Source organism: Phyllostomus hastatus, unplaced genomic scaffold (assembly GCF_019186645.2).
Source record: "Phyllostomus hastatus isolate PE091 unplaced genomic scaffold, TTU_PhHast_1.1 phas_contig_150, whole genome shotgun sequence".
Taxonomy (NCBI): Eukaryota; Metazoa; Chordata; class Mammalia; order Chiroptera; family Phyllostomidae; genus Phyllostomus; species Phyllostomus hastatus.
Window position 1 is genome coordinate 7,482,370 of NW_025333611.1, and position 26,200 is coordinate 7,508,569.

At 61.2% G+C, this 26,200-nt stretch overlaps 1 protein-coding gene across 2 annotated transcripts in view; it reads left to right on the top strand.

The window, feature by feature from the left end:
- Nucleotides 1-26,200, top strand: part of SLIT3 (slit guidance ligand 3) — a 517,665-nt gene that overhangs the window by 444,568 nt on the left and 46,897 nt on the right. For both annotated transcript variants that reach the window (XM_045824010.1, XM_045824020.1), the window contains exons 13-16: nucleotides 9,557-9,700; nucleotides 10,849-11,012; nucleotides 20,507-20,657; nucleotides 21,859-21,933. In XM_045824010.1, the coding sequence (XP_045679966.1) occupies nucleotides 9,557-9,700; nucleotides 10,849-11,012; nucleotides 20,507-20,657; nucleotides 21,859-21,933 (534 nt within the window). The remainder of the gene's footprint in view (nucleotides 1-9,556; nucleotides 9,701-10,848; nucleotides 11,013-20,506; nucleotides 20,658-21,858; nucleotides 21,934-26,200) is intronic.

Here is a 26,200-nt window from a genome sequence, read left to right on the forward strand (position 1 = left end):
CAGAGGGGAGCACAGTCCGTCAGCGGGTGACTCTATCTGGGACGGTGACGGCTGGGTGGGAAGTGTGTATTTAATTTAAAGGAAGATTTGTCGCCTTGAATTTGGAGCTCTGGGATTATTTATTTGCATTTATTTCATTCCGGTCATTTGAGCTTGAACCTTTGAAGGAGATAATTGAACTCTGAGGTGGAGAGGCACAGGAAGGAACTGAGCTCACGCCGTACTTTACGATGTTATGACGGGGAGAATTATCTCATGTGTGCGCGTAGCACACGCGCGTTCCGGGGGGGTGTAGGGACACGTGTGTGTGCGTGCACACGTCCACCTTTGCTCCGTGTCGGCATCACGACTCGTCCTGGCGTCAGGGATCACGAGTGTCCTGGGAGGCGTGGAGAAACTGGCTCGGAGCTCAGAGGGCCCTGTGGCTCAGAGGGCCCCGGCCCCCGGCACAGCACAGGGTGCGAGTTCAGGGGTGTGCCTCCGTGTGTGCACACGTGTGTGCATGTGTATGTGTCTTTTTAAAATCACCTCCAAGCCACAGGCAGCGAGGAAGGGGCCGCGGGGCTCCCCGCTCCCACGTGGTTAGGAGAAGCTGTGGCATGAGGCTGCAGACCAGGGGGCCACGCTGGGCGCCCCCCCATGAGGGGGAGAGGCCAGGAGCAGGGTGGAGAGAGGGAGGTGGGCAGCACCCTTCACCTGGCGGCGCCCGAGACCCTTCACCGTGGAGGAAGTGAGACTTTCCTCCCACCCCTCTCCCCACATCTCTCCTCCCTCCCCTCCCCTCCCCTCCCCTCCCCTCCCCACGGCCTTGAAGGCCCAGCCTGGACAGGCTCTCCTCGGACAGTACGATGATGGGAATCAGGTCGCCGTGCGGCGGCCAGCGAGTCTCCAGGCACATCTGTCAGAACGGCATCAGGCTTGTTTCCGAGCAGCTGCGGTCAGGAGAAAGAAAACGCTGCCCTCGTCTCTGCCTCCCCCTCCCCTCCGTCTCCACGCCTGTCCCGTTCGGGGGTCCCAGCCTTCCGTGGGTTTGCTGGCAGCACGCGCCAGGGCTCCGCGGGGGCGGGTGGTTCGCAGATGGTGTTCTTTGCTCGTGGCAAAGAAACTGTACGTTGTAACTGCCGCCATAAGGCTAGTTAACCTTGGCTATTCATCCCTGGAAGGAAGCGTAGCGATGGCATCTGCCTTGAGGTGCGTTTGGGGGTGCCGTGGGCCCCAGAGCTGGGGTGAGCAGGCTTTGACAGTCGGTGGGTCTGGTGGGAGGAGAAAAACGCCCTTGTGCCCAGGAAGGAGAGACGTGGCGTGCGTCCCAGTGCCTGGCAGCGTGCTGTGCGTAGCCCGGATTCGGGGAACGCGCCTTTTCCACAGAAGGACCCGTGTCCCCGCCTGGAGCTGACAGCAGTCAGGAGGGAACAGACTCGCAGGACTTTGCTGGGGCCAAGGAGGCGACTCCAGCGTCACCTCATTTCAGGCCGATGGACTTGAGGAGCTGAGGCAACAGGCAAAGCTCCTCCCACCCCCCCAACCCCACCCCCACCTCAAGACCAAGGGTTGACACAACTCAGGCTGTTTCCGGAAAGAACCAGCAAGTGTGACCGTCACGGGGTTGTGACCCATGTTGAGCAGTTGGAAAGCAGGTCCCAGTTAGACCTAAGTTAGCGTGCGGCCCGCCATAGAGTGGGTTTCTCCTTGTTAGACTTGGAGGCGTTCTGATAAGAAGGCTCCGGTTAGAACACCCTGCCAGTCTGGGCAATTTCCTGTGCTTGGACATCAAGGCTTTTTGCGAGAGATTCGTGGTTTTTTTCTCTTTCTGTCTCTCAAATTATTGGCGCTTCCCAACGCCACGCCATCTTCCCTGCACGTGAGCTGCTGTGTCTCCCTGTGCGTAATCCCAAACAGCCCCATTCCTGCAGACACATCCATTGTATGGACTCACATTCGTTCCTTGTTAGTAGCAACTCTTACTACCTTCAGGGGTGCAAGGTAGTCTGTCTGCTTCAAGCAGGAAGCTGGGAGGCGAGTCCGGTGTCTGTTTGAACAAGAAGTATGCTCTGAGACTCCCTCCCAAACCTCAGAGTCTGGAGACACCTCAGAATCTGAGGTTGGGACCAGCCAGGCCACTGGCACATGCTCCCAGCTCTGGGCACTGGACCAGTAGGTGCCCAGAGAAAGGGGCTCATCCTCTCCTCTCGGGCTCCATCCGTCCCTCCTCACCGGCAGCAGGGCGGGCACTCTGGCTCCTCCCCATTCCTCTGGCACCCGGGCTCCTGGGTTCCTGGGACTTCTGTGCAGTTGGTGACCCTGGGTGCCCAGCCACCCAGAACGCCCCCGGACCCCTCGCCTTGATGCTCAGAGGTCAGTCCCCCCTCAAGCCACAAGAGGTCACTTCCTCCTCTGATGGGCAGCTTGGGCCGCACCGTTCCAGTCCCCCTGGGGGAAAAAAAGCATTCACCTAGACTCCTGGATTGCGTGGCGTGCGTAGGACAGCTGCCGAGTGGACAGACAGCCGCCTGAGGTGGAAACGCACGTACCCGTGGCCGCGGTGGATGCTAGGCCCACTCCAGGAGGTCCCACGCCAAACCAGGCTGTCTTGGGACTGGAATAAGCTGAGGCAAGCCAGGCACCTGTTCTCTGATTTTCTTGGAAGGCACACAGGACCGTTCGAGGATCTTGGAGTTTGCCAAGCAACACGCCAATTACCAGGCGGAGAGCAGAACGCCACTCCCCGCCGCTCACTTTCCCACGCCAGCTGTTTCACTAGTATCGCTGCTGCCGCCGCTGCTGCTGCAAACTGCAGCCAACACTCCCTGAATACTTAATAAGCTCCGGAGCGCGTGCTAAGGAATTTCATTTCCCCCCATCTCGTCTCAGTTTTACAGCAATGCCAAAAGGGAGGTATTGTTCAAGGCCCGCTTTACAGATGGGGAAGCCGAGGCGCTGAAGGGGTAAGCGACTTGGCCACTGTCGCTCAGCCTGGAAGGGACTCAGCACTGGACCCAGGCGGGCTGACGCTGGAGTCCGCACCAGAGACATCGGCTTCGGGCCCAGTCCCGGCGGATCTTTGCAGAGTGACCTTTGCAACGCACGGCAGGAGAGACACTGACCCTAGCCAGCCCCTCTGGGGGCGCCCCGTGTCCGTGGTGGGCCTTCCCCTCGCTCGCTGCCATCACCCCGCTGACGCTTGCCCTGAGCCCTGAGCGACGGCAGTCGGGGAGCCGCGTGGTTTGCAGAACCGGGTGAGCGGAGGAGCACTCTCCCCAGCAGTGGACGCAGACCCACCTTCCGACTCATCCTCCAGGGCGGCGCCCTTCCCTCTCCTGCGCACCTGGAGCTTCCGGAGGAAGGCCCCCGGGCACGCTTAGGCTCTGGGATCACTCCATCCTGGCTCACCCAGTGAATGGTTGACTGCTCCCTCAGGGCTCCTTAGTAACCAGGCAGCAATCAGATGGGCAGGTGACCCCACTACGTGCTGTGGGGGATGGAGGGGACAAGCCAGCCACGCTAACTGAAGCCACTGGATGTCCCGAGAGCAGGCGAGGCTCCCCGGGCCTGGATCCCCGAGTCTCAGCTTCCCGATGGTTGACTCAGGGAAAGCCCAGCTGCTTGCCCGCCCTCGCTCCTAGGGCTGTCCCGTGTCTGTGCAGTCGAACAAGGCCCTGTGTTTCAGGCCGGCCACCCAGTGGCACGGCTGCATTTTCAGTTTCCCCGGCATCGGGCATCACCATGACAACCCACAACCCGTGACCAGCACTGCAGTCATTACTGGGAGAGGCGTGAACAGTGACCTTGCCCCTAGGTGGGACTGGGGGGCTCCTCCCGCATCCTCCAGGGAGTGTTTAGCCTGACGTGGCCCGGAAGACCCCTTCACACGCTCGGGGAAGGGTCTGGGCAGGGTCCGAGGTCCCGGTCTCCAGGCAGCTGGGATCCCCAGGTTCCTCCGCGTGTCCGTCCGCAGTCAGCTGCTGAAGGTCAAAATAAACCCGCAGGTTTTTCGGAGAAGGATGAGAGCACGTTTGTCCTAAGGCAAGAGAGTGGTTTTTATTACAAGCAGTGGACAAAGAAATTCAGGATGGCAGAGGGCTAACTCTAAAGAAAAACAAATTTAAAGAGGAAGACACATTAATGAGGGAGATTTGACTCCGTTCCTGTCCAGCTTAATCAGGGGTCCAGGGCAGCTCCCCTAACTGGTGTCCATGGTAATAGTTTATGCCAACGCATCATGGTGCTAAATACTGCTGGGGAGACACAGAGAACTTTTTTAAAATAACGAAGAGTCTTTATAATCCATTGTTAAAATCGCCCCCTGCGGAAGGAGCCAGACGAAGGGTCACGCCCTGCGGTGGTCGGTGCCGTCCTCCCTCTGTCCGTCCGCTGTGTCTGCGCCCTGAGTGCTTGTGCGACAGAAAGCAGCTCCCCAGCCCTTGAGTCAGGAACAGGGGCCACCCTTCCATCCCGTGGTCTCCACTGGGAGGGCTGCTCTGGCCTCCCGGGAGAGGCTGCTGCACCCTTTCTCGGCGCCCGTTTCCGGAGAAGACCTCGTGCCGCTGCGGCTGGAATGTTGCTCTCGGCATTTCCAGACGAATGCCGTATCCGTGGGAGGAGGAAGACCGCCGTCGCCCGCAGCCCCGCCAGCAGGTGTGGAGAATATCAACACCATCGGGATGATAGCTCTGGGCCACGGAATCGCCGTGGGAACCGCTGGAGTCACCAAGGTGACTTGAATGCAATCCGTCATTAAACCCGACTCCAGATGTTTGCGTTTTCCCGGCCTCGCAGCCCAGGCCTGTGCAGCCGCAGGGGAGTCCTCCATGGAAAGGGTCTGGCCCAGGGCAGACGTTTCTGAAAACGGGCCCAAGTGGTCTTCTGCCCACTGGCCTCTTCGGGAGGATGGACGTGGTGGGCGCTCGCCACTGATCAGGGGGGACTTCCCTTCCCTCCGGGGGCCCGTTTCCCCACCCCTCCCTGCCCCGAGACCTAGTCCCTGAATGAATGAATGAAGCTGCAAGCCGGGACGGGTGGTCAGCGCTCCAGGGACCTTTCTGGCCGGGCCAGGTCCAGCCCCCTCGCGGGAGGACTTGAGCCACAGAACCCTCCGTGGCCCAGACGCGGGGCGTCTCCACCGCCACCCCCACGCTCCAGCTCCGCGATCCCCAGTAACTCCTGCTTCCTGCCCAGCTTTTCCTGAGGCAGCAGCTCCGGGAAAGGATGATCTCAGCAGCACCCCGTGTTGGCTCGCCGCCGGGCTGAGTGCTGACGCCTCCTGACACGGAACATATGGGGAAGCCGAGAGCGCTCCGAGGAGGGGGTGGGGCGCACCGCGCAGGGCTCGCGCTCGGAGGTAAATTTAGAAGGCGGCGTGCCCGCGCTCCCGACCTCCGATGTGCCACTCGCCTCCGTTTCCATTTCCGCTGACGGGCGGGTGGCCCTCTTGGTTGCGTTCTACTAGGGAGTCATTGCTGGGCTAGTGGGAGGGGCTGCGGGGCGAAGTCCCACCTCTCCCGCAAGCCTCGGGCGCCCCCCGCGGTCCCCAAGCGGGCGTGGGCCGAGCCTCAGGGCAGCGTAGTGAGCAGAGTGACCTCTGTGGACTAAGGTGGCGTGGACGAACTCTCTGCCGGCCGTGGACGAACTGCGGGGTTTGTGGCAAAGGGACTCAACGCTTCTGCGTCTCAGGGGTCACCTGTCAGATGGAGGTGACACTTCACAGGGCTGTGGGGCGATTCCACGAGTTAATAGTCGTAAGGAACACGTAGAGCGTATTATTGCCTGTTAGGCCATGTGACCCCAGCTGCCCACCTGGTCTGCTCACCTCGGCCCCTCCCTCCCTCTTTGTTTAGATGACCCCTGAGGTTCCTTTGGGCGGTGGCTCTGGGAGCAGGTGTCCCCGAGACAAGGTTGGGTCTGCTTCTGGGGACATCCGTATGAACACGACACGCCGCCAACCCCGACTCGCTGGACCCGACAGCGAGGTGTTGCTGGCGTCCGAGTTCTGAGCCTGCTCGCCAGGCAGCCTCTGGAATGAGGAAGCGGGAGCCTCCCATGTGGCAGGAGGGGTGTTGTCATCGCTGTGTCATCGCTGTCCCCTGGCCTGCCCAGAGGAGACCGGGGACCCAGGGTGAGCAGAGCGCATAAACGAGCGTGCCACCTCCTGGGGCAGCGCTGAGTGACCCTTCGCGGCTGGAGCCCGCGCTGTGCCCGTGCACGCCGCTCGGGGAGGGGGGGGGGGCCTGCCACGGCGTGCCAGCGGCAGCTTGGTGAGCAGCCCGTCACCTTCGTGCCAAGTCCTCCCTAAGAGTCGGCAGGGCTCCTGATGTCTCTGCACACCCGGAGGCAGGCAGAGCCCTCTAGGCCCGGCCAGACCAACCTCCAGCCACCTGAGGCATGCCCGGGTGCACTCCAAAGGCAGCAAAGATGGCCGCCTCCCAGAGAGACGAGGAGCAAAGAGTGTGGGTCGTGTGTCGTGGATAAGAGGCGAGGGTGGAGTCGGCAGGCTCACTCGCTGCTAGGCGGCCTCCGTCATGCCCGTCACCGTGCTGAGCAGGGCTGCCCCCAGGCCGTGGTCTGGAGAGATGACTCCGCATTGTCACTATCGTTTCACACAGCTGCCCCCCAGCGGGGGTTAACCAGAGCGGGTCAAGAAAGGGGGAGAGTCAGTCCCTCCAGGGAAGGGGGAGAAGGCCTGGGTTCGGAGTTTCTTGTAGAACCGCTGCACGCCCTTTCAGTAGTTGTTCGCTCTCTATTTGCTCCACGATGGGGTGTTTCTTAAATTCCCCACCTCTCGTCCATGCGCCGGTAGCTCAGAGATGCGTCCACGGAAGCCAGGCTGAGTGGAGTCGCCGCCAGCCTCCCTCCCAAAGGAGAGGGGACGGGGGATGGCTGTGAGGTCTGGCCGGTGGCGCCCGGGGTCCACCCGGGAGGCTGTCCGTGGCTCCTCCATCTGGACAAGCAGCTTCATGCTGTCTCCCCCTGTGCCTCGAAGCCTCGCCTTCAGGGCCAAGCATCCTGGGAGGGCCAAGGGGCCTGAGCCGGGCCCTTCGAGTTCCCACGAGCTCCCCCTCCCTGCGGGCCGCCCCTCGTGCTGTCTTTGCCGAGTAAACTCTGTCAGCGTTGGGGGGGTGCTGCCCCACCAGGGGTGTCCAACCTGAGGCCCGTGGGCCGCATGCAGCCCAGGATGGCTGTGAACGCAGCCCCACACAAAATCGTAAGTTCACTGAAACCATCATGAGATTTTTTGTGTGTCATTACACGTTGAAATATATGTAATGTGTGGCCCAAGCTATTCTCCCAGTGTGACCCAGAGACACCCAAAGGTCGGACACCCCTGCATGACACCTTTGCGATAACATCCCATGCTGAGAGATCTGGAAGCAGTAGGGAACGGGAAAGCATCTGGATCAGAGAAAGACGCCTCGGTGGTTCGGAGGGGTGGAGAGGGTTGCCAGGGTGGGGTGCAGTTTGGACACCCTTTCGGGGCAGGTCAGCATTGCCACTCCTGTCTCCCCAACACCAGCCTCCTCGGCCAGTGCCTTGCACTCCCCAGAACCAGGTCCTGTGATTGGGCTAACAAATCTTCACTGGGGTCTCGAATCTAAAGGCCAGGCCGACTATAGGCAGTAGTGAGGACTGTGGCAAACAGAGAGCACAGGTCCCATCTGGAGGTGGCAGCTACTCCATAGCTGCCTCCAGGGGACCCAGTGTTTCTAGAGCTTCAGGAATTTTTTTGAGAGAAAATAGGAAGCTGATGTGTGTGTGTTTGTGAGAGAGAGGGCGCAAGAGTCTCCCAAATTTCCCAACTGATGAACCACTGGGAGGACTGGAGGAACGCATTTACGTGTGGGACATCGCAGTGTGTTGTAGGGAGGATCCCAGCCCCAGGCCGTCAGACCAGCACCTCTGACCTGGCGTCTTTACTGAATGGCCCAGCACTTCCTAGCCTAGACACTGCCCTCGGAAGTCCCTAAATTTCCGGGTTTGAAACAAGTCATTCATTGCATGCTTAAAAAAAAAAAAAAGCCAAAAATGTGTGTGTGTGTGCGTGTGTGTGTGTGACGGGCCCATCATCCCTAACTCCTGGGTGCTTGGCCCTGTGTGTCCACTAGCTTTTCTCCCTATTTCTCTGCCCCAAAGCATCCACCTTGGGATGCCCAAGGCCAAGTGGCCGTGACCACAGTGTGATCTACAAAGCACAGGAAATCCTCGGGGTGGGGGGAGCTCCAATGGGGACAGACAGACACATGGGAGGGGTAGGTGAGGCATTCGCACAGAAGACACTGAACCCCCCCGGAGACCTGAAGGATCATAACTACGTGCGGCGTGCCCCCCGGGAACCCGTGAGACCTCAGACAAGCCCGCCCAACTCTCAGCCTCAGTTTCCTCGCCTGTCACTGGCGAGGCCGGCTCTGCCCGCCTGCCCAGGTTGCCGTGAGAGAACTAGGCTGTCGGAGAGGCGCTCCAGGAAACAGGCGAAGTGTTCGAGCCCCCGGAGCTTTGCTCCGCTGGGAGGGAGGCAGGAGGACGTCTGTGCGGACCCCTGGGGCCCCGCCCAGATTAGCCAGATTACACAGGCACCACTTCTTCCACGAGTCACTGCCACAGCTGCCTGCCTGTGCACGGCCCGCAGCAAGGGCGGGTGCACGCCTGATTCCGCCGCCTCGGGCGGCCCCACCGCTACCCACGACGGTGCCCCGGGCCCTGGCATCAAGAGCCTCCAGGGACCAGGCAGGCTGTTACAACCCCCCGGGTGGGGGGGGGGGTCACCCCCGATGAGGGAAGCTCCCAGCCAGCCTTGGACGTGGGAATTTTAGAAATTCAACATTTAGCTGGTTAGATTAGTTCCCCTCCCCCACTTCCACTGACAAGAGACCAAAACCCTGATGTTAAGCCGGTTTCGAGGGCCCCGCAAGTCAGTCTAGGGAAATGTGCTGGGCTTCTCAGCTCCATTCTGGAAAACGCTCCTATAACCCTCACAGCGTCATCTGCGCTGGGCCAGAGGGCTGCCCGAAAGGCTCATTTCTGTGATGCCAGAGAGAGAGACAGACGGACGGACAGACAGACCACGCATGTGCGTGCCCGCGAGCCTGGCCTCAGACGCACGTTTGCAGGGGCATGGCCCAGACCGCTCGTCTGAGTCCAGTGGAATACGTGATCTAGAAGAACATGGAGGACTTTTCTGAATCAGAATTGTCTTTAGTCAGTCAACTGAAGCTTGAAAACAGTTGTGCCAAATGATGGGGTTTTTCTGTGGGTTTGGGGGGGATTCCTGGGATGTCTGCATTCTAAAGCAGAAAGCGAAGCACGTGGCTGCCGTTTCCAGGCTTCCTCCCGAGCACGGGTTCGAGGGGAGGCTCCGGGTGGCGGCAGGGCGAGGCACAGCGTCCACGGGGCCGGGCAGGGCACGCTCTGAGTGTCTGCGGCCGCAGGAGTGCCCGTCCGCCTCCCTCTCTGCTTGGCAGCTGGGCCCCTGGGCGCTGCAGAGGGCACCCGCCCCCTGCAGGCGCAGCCCTTGGCCCCCGGCTAACGGCCAGGGCCAGTGCGTCACCGGCCTCTCTTGTGCTTGCAGCCTCCTCAATGCCAACAAGATCAACTGCCTGCGTGTGAACACGTTCCAGGACCTGCAGAACCTCAACCTGCTCTCCCTCTATGACAACAAGCTGCAGACCATCAGCAAGGGGCTCTTTGCCCCTCTGCAGTCCATCCAGACACTGTGAGTACACCCAGGCAGCAGGAGCCCCGAAACAGGAGACCCCCCCCCCGTGAGGGCACCGTGGGCACATCCCGGAGGGTTTCAGAACCAGCAGGGAGAAGGGGACGAGAGCGCCAGTACCAGCTCCCCTGCACTGAGCGCTCGCTCCCAGCTCAGCACTGCGCCGGGACCGCCCTGGGATGCGGACCTCTAAGTCTCCCAACAGCCCTATGAGGCTAACAGCCCTTTGAGGTGGGCGCTGTTATGATCCCCTGGCTCTGCATGAGGAAACCAAGGCACAGAGAGGTTAGGTAACTCACTCAAGGTTGCACAGCTACCACCCACCCCCGCCACCACCCTCTGATTCGTGCCCCTGCGAGTATTGCACCTCCCTCCTTGGGGGGCAGTTCCCCACTCCTGAGCGCTGCAGACCAGGGAGCTGCCCACGGAGTGAGACTTCAGGCCTCGTCTCTGGGGGCTCCAGGCCCAGGCTGAGACACTGACCCCAGCCCATGGCCTGCCCATGAGCCTGGGGGGCTCCTGGAGACTCTCTGAGTCACCTGGCACTTCCTGGCCCCGTAGCCAGAGACAGGACCAATAAAGAACAAGAACAGCTGCTACTGACTGGCCCCCTACCACGAGCCAGGCATTGTATGCGGCTTTGCAGTTTCCTGACTGAGCCAAGGAAAGCGAGACCCACAGGCTGCTCTCATGACGCTAAGGATCATAACGGCAGTCCCGCTACTATATATGGAACACCCGCCACGTGCCAGTCGCCCCGCCAGCTGCTTTATGCGCCTGGCGCGGCAGAGCTCGTAGAAATAGGATGCAGCCTTCTCTGAGCATGGACCCCAGGCCTGCAGCTTGCTCTGCCCATCAGAATCGGTGTGGGTGAGAACCAGGGGGGTCCATGGTGGGTCCTGCCCCGAGTGGGAAGAGGCTGCATCCCCAGGGTGCGGCCAGCTGCACCTGTGACTGTCCCCTGCAGACTGCAGGCCTCAGACCCCTCTCTGGTCCTGTCTGAAAACAACCCCCACGCCCTCCCGACGCCTCCTGGGGTGACGAGGGAGGGATCCAGGCCCCGGTGGCCAGCGCCCAGCCCCAGGCGGGGGGGGGGCGTGGAAGGGGCTCCACGGGTCCCTCCTGATTGCCGCCCCTCCCTCTTGCAGCCACTTAGCCCAAAACCCGTTCGTGTGCGACTGCCACTTGAAGTGGCTGGCCGACTACCTCCAGGACAACCCCATCGAGACCAGCGGGGCCCGCTGCAGCAGCCCGCGCCGGCTGGCCAACAAGCGCATCAGCCAGGTCAAGAGCAAGAAGTTCCGCTGCTCAGGTAATCAGGTTACAGGGCTGGGCCCCGCTTCCCGGCTGAGAGCACAGCAGCCCCGGAGAGGCCGGTAATCCAATCTGCAGGACAGCGAGCGCTGCGACGGCTCCTGGGGAGCATCTCTGCAAATTAGATTGGGGGAATTCAGTTAGTCCTGCAGAAAACCAATTACCTCATGGATTTAAAGTAAAACACACACACACACACACACACACACAGAGTAAAATCACGGGGTTGGGGGGATGCGTGATTTTCTCCTCACGGGGAGGAGAGATGGAACCCAGGCGGCAGCCTCTCTGCAGGCGAGGTAGAAGCTGGAGGTTAGGGCCAGCTTTTTATGTATTTTTTTTGTTTCTAAAGCATGCCCCCCAAGGGGTAGTAGAGAACTATTCCACAGACCAGGCTGGAGGTGGTGTGCAATCTTGGGGGTGTCTCGTCCCCTCCAAGGCCACCTCGGTACAGCCTTTCGACCAGAGTGCGTCACGGGCTTCACCGACGTCTCCGCCAGCCGTCTCCCCAGGCTGGTAGTTCTGATCGGTAGAGAAGAGAGCAGAGAGTTGTGCTCGGGAGGACAGCAGAGCCAGGCTCTCCGCCTCCCCAGCTCTCCCCGTGGCCTTGCTCCACGCCGTGCCCGGGAAAAGCACCGGGGCTGAATGGCAGGGGATTCTCAGCCCTGCCTGGAAACAGACGTCGCTCTCCTTGACCCAATAGCTAGGTGAACAGGCAGTTAAAAATGACTGTCATTTGTGTCACTGGCTCCTGGAAAAAACCACCCAGCTGCACTGTGCTCCCAGTGGCAAGAGATTGATGGCACGGCGTGCTGGGCCGGGTTGCAGCCGCCCTCTCAGTGTGCGCGTCAGCAGAACCGTCCTTGCCCCTACTGGAGAGGGCCCTGCAGAAGCGCACTTGTCCGGGACAGCGCCGGCGTGGGCACTGGCTGGGCGCCGCCACAGGACCGGCGTGCGGGCTTCTGCTGCCCGCAAGGCCCTCTTGTCCTCCAAGTCAGGCCCCGGAGAGGGTTGGGGGTAACACGGGGAGTCCGTGGCGATGCGAGACGCCGCTCCTAATTTGTCTTCCCCGGAATGTCGATGTCCGTTGTGGGAGCAGTTTCTCGGCTGTGCTGAGGGCTTCTGCTTCGGTTCGGTCCTTCCAGCTGTCCTGTGAGGTCGGCGGGGCCTGTCCCTGTGCGGCAGCAGAGGGAGCTGAGGGCGCGGAGGCAAAGGGGTAGCCCCAAGGTCACAGCCAGCAGTGGTGGGCCCCAGGTCTCGCCCGCTCCTCGCAGCATCTGGGAGAGAGGGGAGCGTCTGGGAAGGAGGTCCAGCTGCTTGAATGACTTTCTTTCCCCATCCAGTGGCTCCTCCCTTCCCCCCACCCCTGAACTCTTTTCTAAAGTTCCTCTCCCTGCCCAGGGCTGTCGCCTGACTCACACCTCTGGTCCCTCCAGTCCCTCTGGTCCCACCCGAGTCTGGCTGCAGCTGAATTCATTAGCTCTGACGAGCAGTGAGGCCCAAGGAGAGGAGCAGTAAGGGGGGGCGGGCATCTACCACCCTGACCCCTCCATCTCCCGGGGGTCCTGCTTTGATTTAGGGCTCCAGATTGATGCCAGGGTTTCGGGGGGCAGGGAAGGGAAGGAGTCAGCCCGGGGTCCCAAAACTGGCATCTCCCAGTCCTTGGCAGTTGCCTAGGACTGACTGTAGGCTGCAACTGGGGCAGGGTGGGGGGCAAGAAGGAGAAGGGGAAAGGAGCAAGCAGACACAGGACAGCAGAGCGCAGTTCTAGCCCCAGCTCTGCCCCTACCCACCTGCCTTTGCACTGGAGGGACCCTGGTGGCTTTCCATATGTGGGGTAGGAATGGCTGGAAATACAAAAAGAAACAAACAAGGAGAAAGGGGCAGAGTTCCTGGAATGGCCCTCTCTCAATCTCTCTCTCTTTTTTTAAATCAATACTAACCGGAAAGATTCGTGCTGTAAAGGCAGAGAAGGTTTGCAGTACGTGCGCCTGACACACAGCATTCTACGCGCTTTTGTTTTCTGTGGCCACAGAGAAGAGAAGTAGAGAGAGCCACTGCCAAGCTCCAGAGGCCTGGGGCCCAGACTGGCCTTGGCCTTGGGGCGGACAGAAGCCATAGATCTAAAGCCCCGTTTCCAGGAAGCTCCAGAAGCGAGAAGGAGGGGCGGATGACACGTAGTGGACTTGACAGATAATAACTCTGCGTTTTACTTTCCCCTAAAAGCACCCCATTGCAGAGACAGCTGATGTAATTAGGAGCCAATTTGAGGGCGGCTCCTGCAACACAGAAAGCCCCTCCGTCGGCGGCGTCTGGTTTTCCAGCTGCCCCGCGTCCGCCTCTGTCAGCTGCGCCCACCTCCCTAGGCGGCGAGATCGGGTTAGAGGTGAAGGCCGCCAGCTGGGGTGATCTGACCATCCGATTAAGTCCTCCTGAAAAGGCAGCGTCCGGTGCCTGGGACCCCAGGCCCGTCCCCGGGGGAGCACTCAACAGCGGGGAGATGTTCCCTTCCATCCTGGCCCCCACCCCTCTGTGTGGAGAGGCCCAGTCAGCGAGAAGAGACCCTCGTGGCGAAAAGCCCAGAGAGGGGAATGGGACGTGACCACACACGGCAGGCGGCAGGCCGCCTCTCGGGGAATCGGTCCGAGAGCCCCCGGCAGCGAGCCGGGCCCTGCTGGAGAGGGGGGTGTGGGGCTCACACAGAAAAGGGGCCTCAGGGAGGGTTGTCAGGACAAGACCCGAAACCAGGCCTTCTGACGTGCTGCAAAGATTCCCAGTAACTTTCTCCCCGACCCCTCCGCTTGCTTTCGTTGAGGAAACCAAAGAGAAGGAACCCCTCGCCCGGTGTTCAGGCTTGGAGACGGGGGCGAGGAAGAGCTGGGTCTTCCCCTCTGCGGTCGGCCCTCGGGGCCTGACCCGACGTGAACACAGAGTCCCCACACCACAGCCTCCACAGGGCCCCGCTCGTCTGTAAGGGGGCAGAGCGGAGTCGAGAATAAACCACAGTGGCCAACCCCAGCTGGCCGGACGGGAGGGCTTAGAGAGACGCGGGGCCGGACCCAGGGCTGTGCGGCGACCTTGGCGAACCAGTCAGCCACCGCGGACACCTGCACACTGTCGAGATGCTGAGAGCATCTCGCCCCGAGCACCCACAGCGGAGGAACAGTGTGCCCCTGGAGGAGGGCGGGGAGGGCCCCAGGCACCTGGCCCTGCAGCCGGTCTGTCGAGGGCGCACACGTCTCCTCCCAGTGGCTTGGGAGAAAGTCCCCCGCCCGCAGGTGCGTGAAAACCGCCCGGTCCCTGCAGATAGGCATGTGGGCCCCGGGCATCCGAAATGGTTGGTTGTTGGCTCCTCGTCACCCGCTCCCGTGACTCCCCCCGCCCCCCCCGCCATCAGGAAATTAGGAAGCGACACAGAACCTCGTGTCCTCCTCTTCCCTTCCTTCTCCTAGTCTGCAGGAGGCCCCCACCATGAGGAGCACCGGTCACCCCTCTGCGAACACTAGCGTGCTCAGGCTGTTGTGACTGCAGGTCTCCAGGCCCAAACATGGGTCCCCATCAGCTGCCCCTGCTTCCTCCCTTGCTGGGAGTGTGTGGTTTCTCTCCACTCCACCCCTCCCCCATTTTATCTCAGGCGGTCTGGGAGGAACATCTGTCAGCCAGAGGGTCTCTGGGGAGCCTGAAGGACTCTAAGGAGTCCCCTGGCTTATGGCACAGCAGGGGACTTTTCCCCGAAGGAGCTCATTGCAGCTTTGCTAGACCCGTGGGAGCTGTGGCCAGCCTCTCCGTTAAGGGGCTGGGAGACAGGCTGTTACGGCACCACGTGGCTGCCGGGAGGGGCCCTGGGTTGCCGAGCACACAGAAGAGGCGTCTGCCGAGGCTGATGTCGTACCAGGTCGGGCGGCGTGATTGCGTGGGGTTCCGAGGCTCAGCTTCAGGCCTGTGATGTGACCAGACACCTGACTTCTTTCATTCTCTTGGGAAGGAGCCGTTCTGCCCCGAGACTCCTGAGTGGGGGTGTCCAGTCGCCTCCCACCCTGTCCCCCCTTCCTCCCGTGTCTCCCCGGGGGCCGGACACGGGGCAGGGGGCTCCTGTCTGCGGAAGTGCTCCTGTGGAACCCACTCCTGGCACTAATCACGCTCGGTGGGGGCCCACTCCGGCTTCCACTTCTCCACGCTGCTTCCTCTGAATGCTCCTGTCCTCTCTCTGACGCTGCTTCCTGACCTTGACTCTGACCGGTCACCGCGGGGCTTTCCTTTGTGCTTGATCTAACCATGTGGTGGAACGATGGAAACGGAACATGGTTCTGTCAAGCACCGCGGAAAGCACCGCGCTCTCCTGCAGCATGGCCCGCCACCGCCGCCGCCACCGCTGGACACCTCTTCTCTGCTCTGGAGCACCGCAGCCCGCCACCCGCCAGACCCCCTCCCCGGGGCCAGCCTCGCAGAGGGCGGGGGTGGGAGTCTCGAGGGTCACTGAGCCGCTCCCCTGCGGGGAGCAGATACAGGCTGGAAAGGGCACGGAGAAGCACGCCGAGGGCGAGCTAAGATTTGCAGCCACACCTCCCGCCCCAAAGGGAGCCGCCATTCCCCAGATCTAGACGGGGTGCCCGCCAGCAGGTCCAGTAGACAGGCTCGAGCTCAGAAACCATCGTCGGATCTTCCGTTCAAAGGGAGCAGGTATACCCAGAGCACCTTCCCCACTGCTTCACGGAAGAAGCCCAAGGTCATCCTCCCAAGTGGCAGCTAAGCCAAAGGCCGTAGTGCTTGTGGCCCACCTCCCCCCACCCCCGCCACCATTGCTGGAAGCACTGGGGAGGGAGGGAGGGAGAGCAGAGCGGGCACACTGGCCCGGGTCTGAGGCCTCGGATCGAACCTGGGAGACTCCTCCTGAGCCTGTCCCCACGCCCCGTGAGCACCTCGGCCCTGGGCCCGTGCAGCTGACGTCCAGTCCGCTTCCTGGACCCTCCGAGCACAGTCCACGCGGGGGCCAGAGGTCCGTTACATGGTGCGAGGTCAGTGACACCCGGGGCTGTGCAGACACCTGCTGTCTGTGACAATAAAGAGAGGGACCTGGTGCCTCCCATTCTGCTTGTTTCTTGATAAATCTGGACCCGGTGTGACCAGTGTGACCAGGAGATTGTGCTGATGGTTCCTGCCATTGAGCCTGTGTCCCCGCCCACGAGAGACAGCCATGGTGGGAGCCAAACCTGGCGTGGGCCCAGGGCGGGCTCTGGGCTCCCACGGGATGGGCGCCTCTGTCTCCTCTCTCCCGGGTCACCGCTCGGCCAGGCGCCCCGCGTGGCTGAGTGACGGGGAGTCTCGTTTGCCTCTCTAAATCCTTTGACCGTGAGTCGAGTGCTTACGACAGGCCAGGCACTGGATGTTTTCCATCACTACCTTGTTTGATTTTCACGACCCAATCTATAAGTCCCATTCTGCAGACAAGGACATTAACCAGCTTGCCCAGGGCCACCTGGCTGCCGCGTGAATGTTCCTTATGTCCGTACTACGCAGCCTTCCCAGCTGCAGGCTGTCCCATCGCCTTGACTTATGAAATCAAAAAGACCTCGACTTGGAAGTGATAGGGAGCCGGCATTTCTTCCTTTTTTAACATTCCCTTTCAAGCTCACTTCCGCTCATAGACAATAGCTTGAGGAAGAGCAAGAATAAGCAGCACTGTTTCAGTGGGTCCCCTCTCCAGCGTGGCTACACCGAGACCCGTCTGGGGCAGAACAGATCCTCGAGCCCCGAGAAACCCCCTTCCCTCTGAACGGAGGGGCCGTCCGAGCTCCTCAGTGTTGCCCCACCGTGCCCGCGGCCAGCCCCGTGGGAGTGTGTCCGTAATGGTGCCCCTCCGTCGGCACCCCGCTTCTGCAGGGGCCAGCCGGTGGCCAGGCCGTGCCCAGCCGTGGGCCGCGGCATTCCCTCTGCATTCGGCCATGTGGCTACATTCCTAATAGACTCTGGGCGGGGAGAGCGGCTGGGACAGCTGTGTACCCAACTGATCCCCGAACTCGGTTAAAACAGTGGGTGTCTTCCGGCCGCTGGTGTCTGGGCCCCCTGTCTTCGCCCACAAGCAAACAACGGTGTGCCTGGCAGCGCTCTCTCGAGCCCACTCATGACTCAGGACCGACGGCTTGCCCTCGTAACTCTCTCTTCAAGCTGATGAGCCCCGGCGGGCCTCCTGCTCCCCCAGTTCCTCTTTCTGCTCCTCTCCCTTTCACCCCGCCCTCGTTAGGGGTGTTGGAGGTAGGAGAGAGGTGGGCACCTGTGCAGTGACAGGTTCACGGGCACCAGGTAACGGCAATCTGTGACTTCCGCTCAGCCAACTGGATGACGGAGAACGCAGACCGCTAGTGACAGCAGCCGTCCTGGGCCCCGTACTGGCCTCTGCGGCCGAGTCCATCCCTGGAAGGGAACTTGGGCTCCCTGCCAGCCCCGAACCCGTGACACCCGTTGTGTCCTGGAAAGTGGCCATCGGGCCGGGGTTCATGATCAAGTCGTGTCGCAGTGGACTTCCACCCCCTCACCCCCACCCGTCCATTAAAGCTTTTCTGTGGTCACGTACCAAGTGCCCTCACTCTGAGCTGCCCGGGGGGAGTTGGGGTGCCAGGTGACACCAGCCTTTAGTTCTGTGGCCCTTCTTCAAACCCTCCGAGATCTCCCCTGTGTCGGCTCGCCCCGAGGAGAAGAGGCGGCAGCCTGTTTCGGTTACCCCTCTCCTTCTGAGCATCGCTGGCAGTGACAAATACGCATCGAGATTGAGATTGACTTTTAGAGCTCTGGAAAAGTTAAAAATACTTCTGGGTGGTTATGAGCATTAGGCGTAACAAATGGCTCCTAGAAACCCCGGGTAGTTTGGGTAATGAGATACGGAGCGACGGAGGTGGCGTTTCGGGCTGGCTGTGACCGGGGAGTGGACCCCTTCGGTTACACACATGCGCCACTGTTACCGCTTCCGGCTCCCACTCACGTAAAATACCGCACTCCGACCCCCTCGTTAATGCACACCGAGGCAATAAGAAAAACAGGGGAAATGCTGGAGGGAACACACCAGTCCATCAGATCTAACTGCGAAATCGTTTCGCTAAGACGGGTCAGGGGCTCCACGGCAGAGGTCCACCGGCTACACCCTAACGACGCCGCAGAGGCAGCTCCTGCTAACCACAGCCCCTCTCACCGAGATCGAAGGGAAACCACTTTCAGTCGGCGGCCGTTGCAGCCACGGCCCTGCGCCACGCATGTCAGTCTCATCGTGTGGGAAAGCAAGCTGCCCTCCCTCCTGTCTCTCTGCCCTTGACCAGCAGTCAAGGCGGAGGGGGCTGCTCCGCTTTGCGGGGATCCGTGTGGACGCCCTCTGAAGGGAAAACAGATGCGTGTGGACGGGACGCCCCTTCGCCCTGTTGCCGCGTGGAACCACTGGCAGGGGGACGAGCGAGGGTGGCCGTTCAGCAGGGCTTGCAAAATGAAATTCACCCAGGAGTCAGCAGGCTGATGCGTCTGGGGGGAAATGGCCCAGGCCAGTTACTCGGTAGGCTGGACGCTGGCAAGCCAAGGGCGAGAGATTCGCGTAAGGCCTCAGACAAGGAAGCCGCCCGAGTAACCGTGGGGACACGTGACAGACTTTGCGCACACAGAGCTGGGGGTGGAAGGAGGAGTGAAGGACGGGGGTGGGGAGGAAGCAGAGAGGGATAGGAGGCGAGTCCAGACCCCCGACCCCTTGCTCTGGGTAGAAGGTTCACTTCACAACCAAAGACCCAGCAAATTCATTCCAGGTCAGGAATTAGCACAGACCAGTAGTGGGAGGGGCAAGAGGGTGGGCGGGGTCTGCTTCCTGCCTTTCGGTGGGGCGAGGTATGTGGCAGGACTTTCTCTCTAGGACTGATCCCCACGTCCCACTTGGTGGAGGTGGGCTGAACGGCACTGCTTCCACTGTACAACGTAGTTCTTGTCACGGGGGCCCTGGCGGCAGCCTGCCTGGGCCCGACCCTCTGCCGTGTGCTGAGAGACCACGGGCCTCAGTTCCCTCCTCTGTAAAGTGGAGCTGGAATAACCTCAGAGACTTAATGTGCTCACCTGTTTGAAGTTCAAGGCATAGATCCCAGCTCTGGGTCCATGCTCAGCCAATGTCAGCTGTTACCACGAGTTACACTGATGTTTTAGTGGCTTCCAACACGCCAGTGCTCCCCTAGGTTCTAGAAAAAACAAGTAGAATCACAGACACCTGCACAACTCCTGACGTTTCCTTAGAGACCCCCCCCCCACTGCCTTGACCTTCCCAGCGTCTCCACAGCAACCCCATGAGGTAGGGGCAGTTACTTCATTCCCACGTTACCTGTGCGGGGGCTGAAGCGAACTAGGGGCCCACCCCACCGCGTCCCCGACTGCTCCTGGTGCACACGGGAGCTCCAAGGCTCACCGCGGCCGCTGCGCAAACCAACGGCGCTCACTTCTCTAAGACGCTTCAGAGAGGGGCGCGCACAGGGCACCCGGCGTGCTGGTGGCGTCCGCCGGGGCGTGAGCCGTGCGGACCTCGCTCTCATTCCGAGACCGGCATTGAGCTCCTGAAACGTGGGTGGTGCAGTAATGACGGAGACCGCGTCCCCACGCACTCGCTGGTGTCCAGCAGGGGGAGCAGCGCTCCCCGTGCCCCTTTGGGTGTGAGCTGTGGCCTCCTGGAGCTTGGCCCGGGGCCAGGGCGCCATTGCCGGTCACGAATGCTGCTCCCAGGGCACCTGGGACAGCCCCCCCGCCCCGTTGCTCCCGTTACCATTGCTGTGTGACCTCAAAGAAAATCTAATTTTCGAAAAAATAAACCTTAGTTTCAAATACTGGCTCGTTGGCCTTTAGTTCAGCAGATGGGGGGCCCATCTGACCCTCACAAGAGGTGTGTGTGTGTTCACTGTGGTTTAAATCTGAATTCTTCACCATCACCGCTTTAAAGGGTCATCGGGCAACCCGGGGCCAAATTCCCAAGCATCAGGGCGGTGGGCTTCCTTCCCCCAGGCCCCCAGCCCTCCGCACTGTCTTCCAACCTGGAAGGCAGGCATTGGTGGCCCTGGTGGCCTCGAACTGGCCTCTTTTTTATTGTTTCATTACCTGCTGGGGCCCTGAGGACACCTGAGTGTGTGACCCCTGGTGCGGCCCCATCCAAATCCCATCCAAACCTCTGCATCCGGGTTGTCCTGAGCAGTGAGAGGGCCCGTGGGGGGTGGGCGTCACGGACTGAGCAGCACCCCTGCACTGTGGGTCACGTTCCGTGCCCACGAGCCTCGGAGCGTTTGTGCGAGGAGGCGGTCCAGAGGGGGCTGAGAGCGGTGAATGACAAAGACCAGATGGACAGCTGGGAGGCGGGGAGAACACCGGCAAGGTGGCCAAACGGTGCGGGCCGCCCTGTGCCTGTCCCTGGGCCCCCACCCCCACTGCCCCCCACCCGGCCCGGTGCCGGGAACCGCGGTGACGCCGCCGTCCCTCTCTGGCCCCGCCCAGGCTCGGAGGACTACCGCAGCAGGCTCAGCAGCGAGTGCTTCATGGACCTCGTGTGCCCGGAGAGGTGTCGCTGCGAGGGCACCATCGTGGACTGCTCCAACCAGAAGCTGGCCCGCATCCCAAGCCACCTGCCCGAATACGCCACCGACCTGTAAGTGCTGCCCGGGCGGGCCCTCCGTGCACGTCCCCGCACGCCCAGGCACCCCCTGGAGCCAGCCCCGGCAGGGGCTCCTGAGCGGGGCCTCTCCTGGCTCAGCCACCTGGGCGCTCCTCGCCTGTCCCCTTGAGTGGACTCCCGGCATGCACTGGGGACAGCTTGCCCACACATGAAGACAGTCCGTCCCTTCTGCAAGCGTTGTCTGAGCACCGGCTGTGAGCCAGGCAGTGCGCTCAGCCCGCCAGCTTTCACAGGGAACAGAGCGGACCGTCTGTCCGCAGGAAGCTCACAATAGAACCAAAAAGATGGACAGTGAGTCATTGTCCTAGAGCAAGAAAGCAGCTAGGAGGACTAGCGACATCTGAGCCTCCGATTATGCTGATAAAGGGGCGTGTCCCATGGTGGGTGTGCAGACGCAGCATGGGGGCCGGGGGCCGTCAGTCTTCCTGCCCCGGGCCAGTTGCCTCCCAGATCCGAGCGTCCGAATCTTCGCTGAAACCCGGAGGCGGTGGTCCGCCCTCCGAGGTGGGTGGGGAAGACTGAGTGAGAGGAGGCCAGCACAGAATTCCCCTCGGGTCCCGGCACAGGGTGCGGCCTGCATGAGTGAAGGTGGTCTTCGTTATGGTCACCATCGTTCTCTTTGCCGTCACAGATCTCAGGCGGATGGGACAGGCCCAGGCTTGCCGGCCCCCCTGCTGTCCCCAAGCTCGTGGGAGGGCTGGGCACAGGCTCCCCGAGCGGCCCGCAGCAGAGGGAAGAGGCCAGGGAGGAGCCGAGGGCCTCGGGGCATTGGGAGAACGTGGGGGAGCCTCCCTGGGGGAGGTTCAAGCTGTCTTGGGCACCCTGCACACTGAAGGCAGATCATGGCAACGGTTTGGGTGCGGAGGTTTCAAAAACCCCAACCCTCCTAGTCAAAGGGGCTTCCTCAGGGAGGAGGAGCCGGTCTCCTCCCTCTCCTGCTCCTCACATGCCCGCCCTTTTCCTGCTTCCCTCCACCCCACCCTCACCCGTGGGCTGGAGGGGCCCACACTGAGTTTTCCGTGGCTCCGTTGATCTTGGCTGAGTGTGAGGTCCTGGCGGCAACTCAGCTGAAGCCAGGGGGTGCCGGGGAGGTGCCGGGGGGCAACAGAAGGTAGGGGCAGAGGCACCCCATCTTCAGCTAAGCTGCCGTCTCATCTGCTTGCTTCCCGTGCAGGCGACTGAACGACAATGAGATATCTGTTCTAGAGGCCACCGGCGTCTTCAAGAAGTTGCCCAACCTACGCAAAATGTAAGTCAGCTGGGGCAGTTGGCAGACGAGGCGGAACACCAGGGCAGGGGTGCACCCCCCAGCCTCCCCCCGCCCCTGCCACGGGCATGGACCGGGAGGCAGGACACTGTCCACGTAAACACGGACCAAAACACAACTTCTCTGCTTTTCAACGGTCGAGTATTGTGCGGAGCCTGAGTGTCCCGAGCCCTCCCTGGCCCTCATCCCGTGTCCCCTCTGCTCACCCCGATCAGTCCCCCCACACACAACCAGAATCTGCCCCGAGGGCAGGTGGGAGGGACTCGGGAAAAGACCAGCAATGGGATGGACACGGACGTCTAGGGTGCATGCCACTTAGTAACGTTTTCAAGGTGACACTTTAAAGGTTTGGGGGGGGGGTTGCCACTTTTTTTCCCCAATGACAGTTGACAGTCAATATCATATTAGGTTCAGGGGTACAGCATAGCAGTCAGACATTTCCGTAACTCACGAAGTGCTCCCCGATAAGTCTCGTGCCCCCATGACACCGCACCTGGCTGTCGCAGTATCACTGACTGTGTGCCCTCTGCTGTACTACCCCCCCACCCCGGCAAGTGTGAGGTCGGAGTCGCTCGAGAAACCAGAGGGACGCAGTGCACTAAGGACCAGGGTTTATCAGCAGGGAGTAAGAGGCAAAGTGGGGCTGACCGAGGGAGGTGGGGGAGCCAACCGAGGCAGGTTAGGACTCGCTCGGTCGTTCTCAGGGCAGGGTTGTTGAGTGCAAACACCTGAGAAGGGTAACCGGTTGGGGCGCCAGAGTCTGGCTAGAGCTGGCTGCTGGGTGCCGTTCCTGCTGACCGTTGTTCCTGATACACCTTGCCCGGCTCCAGTTAAAGCTGCAACCTGTGATGCCGGATCGGCCAACCCCAGGCCCCAGGCTCAGCCAGGCATCCGTGTGTCCTGGGCAGGGTCGGCAGGCAGTGCCCCAGGCGGGCATTTCCCCAGGCTGCATTGCCCACGGCACGGTCTTCCTGCCCAGTGATTTTCCATCCCTCCTGGGCCTGCCTGGGTCTGCCAGCAGCGACTCTGTAACTGCCGACTCGTACTCCTTAATCCTTCCCGCAGCCCACCCGTCTGTCCTCCGTATCTCCGCGTCTGTGTCTGTTTTGTCTGTCCCTTTACTCTGTCCTTTAGAGCCCACACATACGTGAAGTCACGTGGCGTTGGTCTCTGACTCACTGATCTCACTTAGCATAGTGCCCACCAGTCCATCCACGCTGCTGCCAGCAGTAAGAGTTCGCTCTTTTCTACGGCCGAGTCATACGCCGTTGCACGCCTCCGCCACCTCTCCTGGGTCCAGGCTGTGTCACTGGACGCACAGCTTGTTTCCACACCTCGGCGCCTGCACGCGATACGTGGACGCCAGGCCTCGGCCTCCTTGAGGCATGTTGCAGCCGAGGCACCAGCGGCCTCACAGCCTCTGGGCTTCAGCCTGGGAGGCCTGGGATCTGACCGGGGCCCGAGTTCAAGCCCAGGGCCCACCCGCCAGGTCTGCCTGTCGTCAGAACCTGGTCCCTGCCCAGGAGTCGGGGCCCAGTCACGGAGACAAGGGCAATGCTGCTGCTGAGCTGGCCGAGCACAGTCCTGGGCCAGGCGCCGTGCTCCTTGTCTCCTGGGCCTCGTCTCACTTACTGCTCGCTCACCCGCCTAGGGGGGGCGTCTCGGTCCCCTTTGTGCACATGAGGAGGCCGTGGGGCTCCGGGAGGGTCCACGGCCGATACACGTTGGAGCTGGCATCCGGCCTCTGCTCACCTGTAGTCACTGCCCCTCCTCTCCTTCACCGGTCCGAGAAGGAGCACCAGTCACCCAGCTCCTCGCCTTCTAATTCCTTCTCCCGGGCCCCTCGCCCTGCCCCCGCCCCACGCCCCACATGTCCCGGCCTCAGAGGTTGGAGCAGCCCCTGGAACCAAGGAAACACAGTCAAGCCTCATCATTCGTGGGTCCCGCATTTGCTCATTTGCCTACTCGCTCAGGCTCACTTGTACTCTCAAAATCAATGCCGCGAAGCTGTCACAGACGTGGACAGAGCGGCAGAAATCGGAGTCGCCCGCACACGTGGTCCCAGCTGAGATGGAACAAGCCAGGCACATTTTTTGCATGTCTTGCATGTCTTTTCCCTGGACACCCGACTGTTTGAAACAGTGCTGCCTGGTGATCCTGAGCGCAAGTCTGCGATGCGCCCTCTGCGCCCACACACGTGGGACATCGCTTTGGTCCCGAGCTGCAGGGCTGCTGGCTGTGATACGACGTAACTGAGTCAGCAGCACACATTAGGTGAGGCGTCTTTACACAGAAGCCCACTTCAAACAAGGCTCAAGCCTCAAGTCCGTGGGACTGGGGCGAGAAGGTGCCGGAGGCCAGGAGAGGTCATCTGAGCTGAGTAACCAGGGCACCTGGGTCTGTGTGTGAACAGGAGTGGCAAACACAAGCACTTTCGGAGCACAGCTGTGGAAGGGGCTGGTGCAAGGCTGTGACAGCAGCAGCTGCAGTAATAGTAGTAGTAGTAGTAGTAGTAGTAATATCAGTATCAACCGTAACAATAGCTGGCCACTATCACTTTACTCTTAAATGCTTTACCCTGTGCCAGACAGAGCTGATGTTAATGTAACCCTCATCGAGAAAAACTTAGCCCCGGCCAGCGTGGCTCAGGCAGTCAGAGCGCCGCCCCCTAGACCGGAAGGTCGTAGGTTCCATCCCAGGTCGGGACACCAACGAGAAGGCAACAGATCCATGCTTCTTTCTCACGTCGATTCCCACCCCCCCTTCCTTTCTTTCTAAGAGCAACTTTTTAAAAGTCCTCAGGTGAGGATTGAAAACAACTACAAAAAGAAAGAAAAATTTTTAAATACTTCATTTGCACATGAGGAGGCGGAAACACAGAAAGCCACTTGTCCAAGGTCAGAGATCCGTGGGCAGCCCGGGAGCCAGGCGTGGGGACAGGCCGGGTGAGCTGGGGAGCACAGGCACCGTGCAGAGGGGTGACGTGCGTGTGCACTTGCGTGTGCTCAAACCCGTACAAGTGATGCCAGCCGACCCACCCAATGACCGGAAGGGGCAGATCCAGTCCCAGCAGCCACCAGCTGCAGCCACTTATGCAAAATCACTTGGTGGCAACTCCTTTGGTGAAGGAAAGATTCCCTCCCCCGCGCCCCCTCCCCGAGATGCTGGGACCATCACCACCCCGTGCCCTGCAGAGGCACCGGGGCGGCTGGATTCTGCCATTGGTGGATGAAGCCAGCTGTGCCTGTGCCCGGCTCTGCTGAGCGTCCTCCGGGACAGTGGGGCCGGGGCCCTACGGTCACACCCTGACTCCACCCTGCCAGCCACGTGGGCAGAGGAGAGGGACCACAGAGTGGGGGATGAGTGGGGGGTGATCCTCTGCCGTGCCCTCGGAACCCCTCTGTGCGCCGTTACCTGTCATGTCGCAATAATGAGGTCCTCCTGAGGTCACCTGTACTAAGGGATGCGAGAGAAGTGCGGGTGGGTACCCACGGGGGTTCTCAGCACTGCGGTAACTCAAGGCCGCTTTTCGAATGACATCACATCCCCAGGGAGGGTTTGGTGACTCCCAGGTCATTTCTCTCTGCAGGAGAGTCTCCACCAGGGGCTGGAAAAGGGCAGCCCCATTGTCAGGTGCTCGTGGGTGGCTGTGTTAGCTGTGGCCGTGTTTTTCATAAGAAGGAGTTGCCCCCTTTAAAAATCCAGAGCTTCCACCGCCCAAAAGTCTGCACCTCTGGCGTCTTTGGGGAAACCAGAAGACCCGGTGTAACTGAGCCCACGTTCCCAAATGGCTCCGACTGAGTCGCACTGAGGAGCGGCCACCCCTTTAGGTGGGGCAGGCGCCTTCCTGACCGTGTCCCCACTGGGCTTGCTTCCGGCAGTGAGCCACCTGCCTGGGCCCTGTGGGCATTCGGGCTTGCAGCCCCGTCTTCAAATAGAATTTCCACCTCCTGGGGCGGGGGGGTGGGGGGGCGAGAGGCCCACAGGAGCTGGACAGGCCCGCCCCGGCCTGGCAGCATGCCAGAGTGCCTCTGCTCCATCCCAGCTTTCTCCTCAGTTTCCAGAAAAACTCCCTTAGCTCTCTCCCCGCTGCGGGGCCCTCTGGGGCCGGGCTTTAAGCAGAACTACAGGGCCCCGAAGAGAGACTTTCCAGAGCCCTCTGTGCTTGTGAGGGTCTGGAAGTCTCACCTGGCAGCTAACAGCGGCCACAGGGCCAGTGCTAGGTTTGTCCTGCCCCCACTCCCCACCC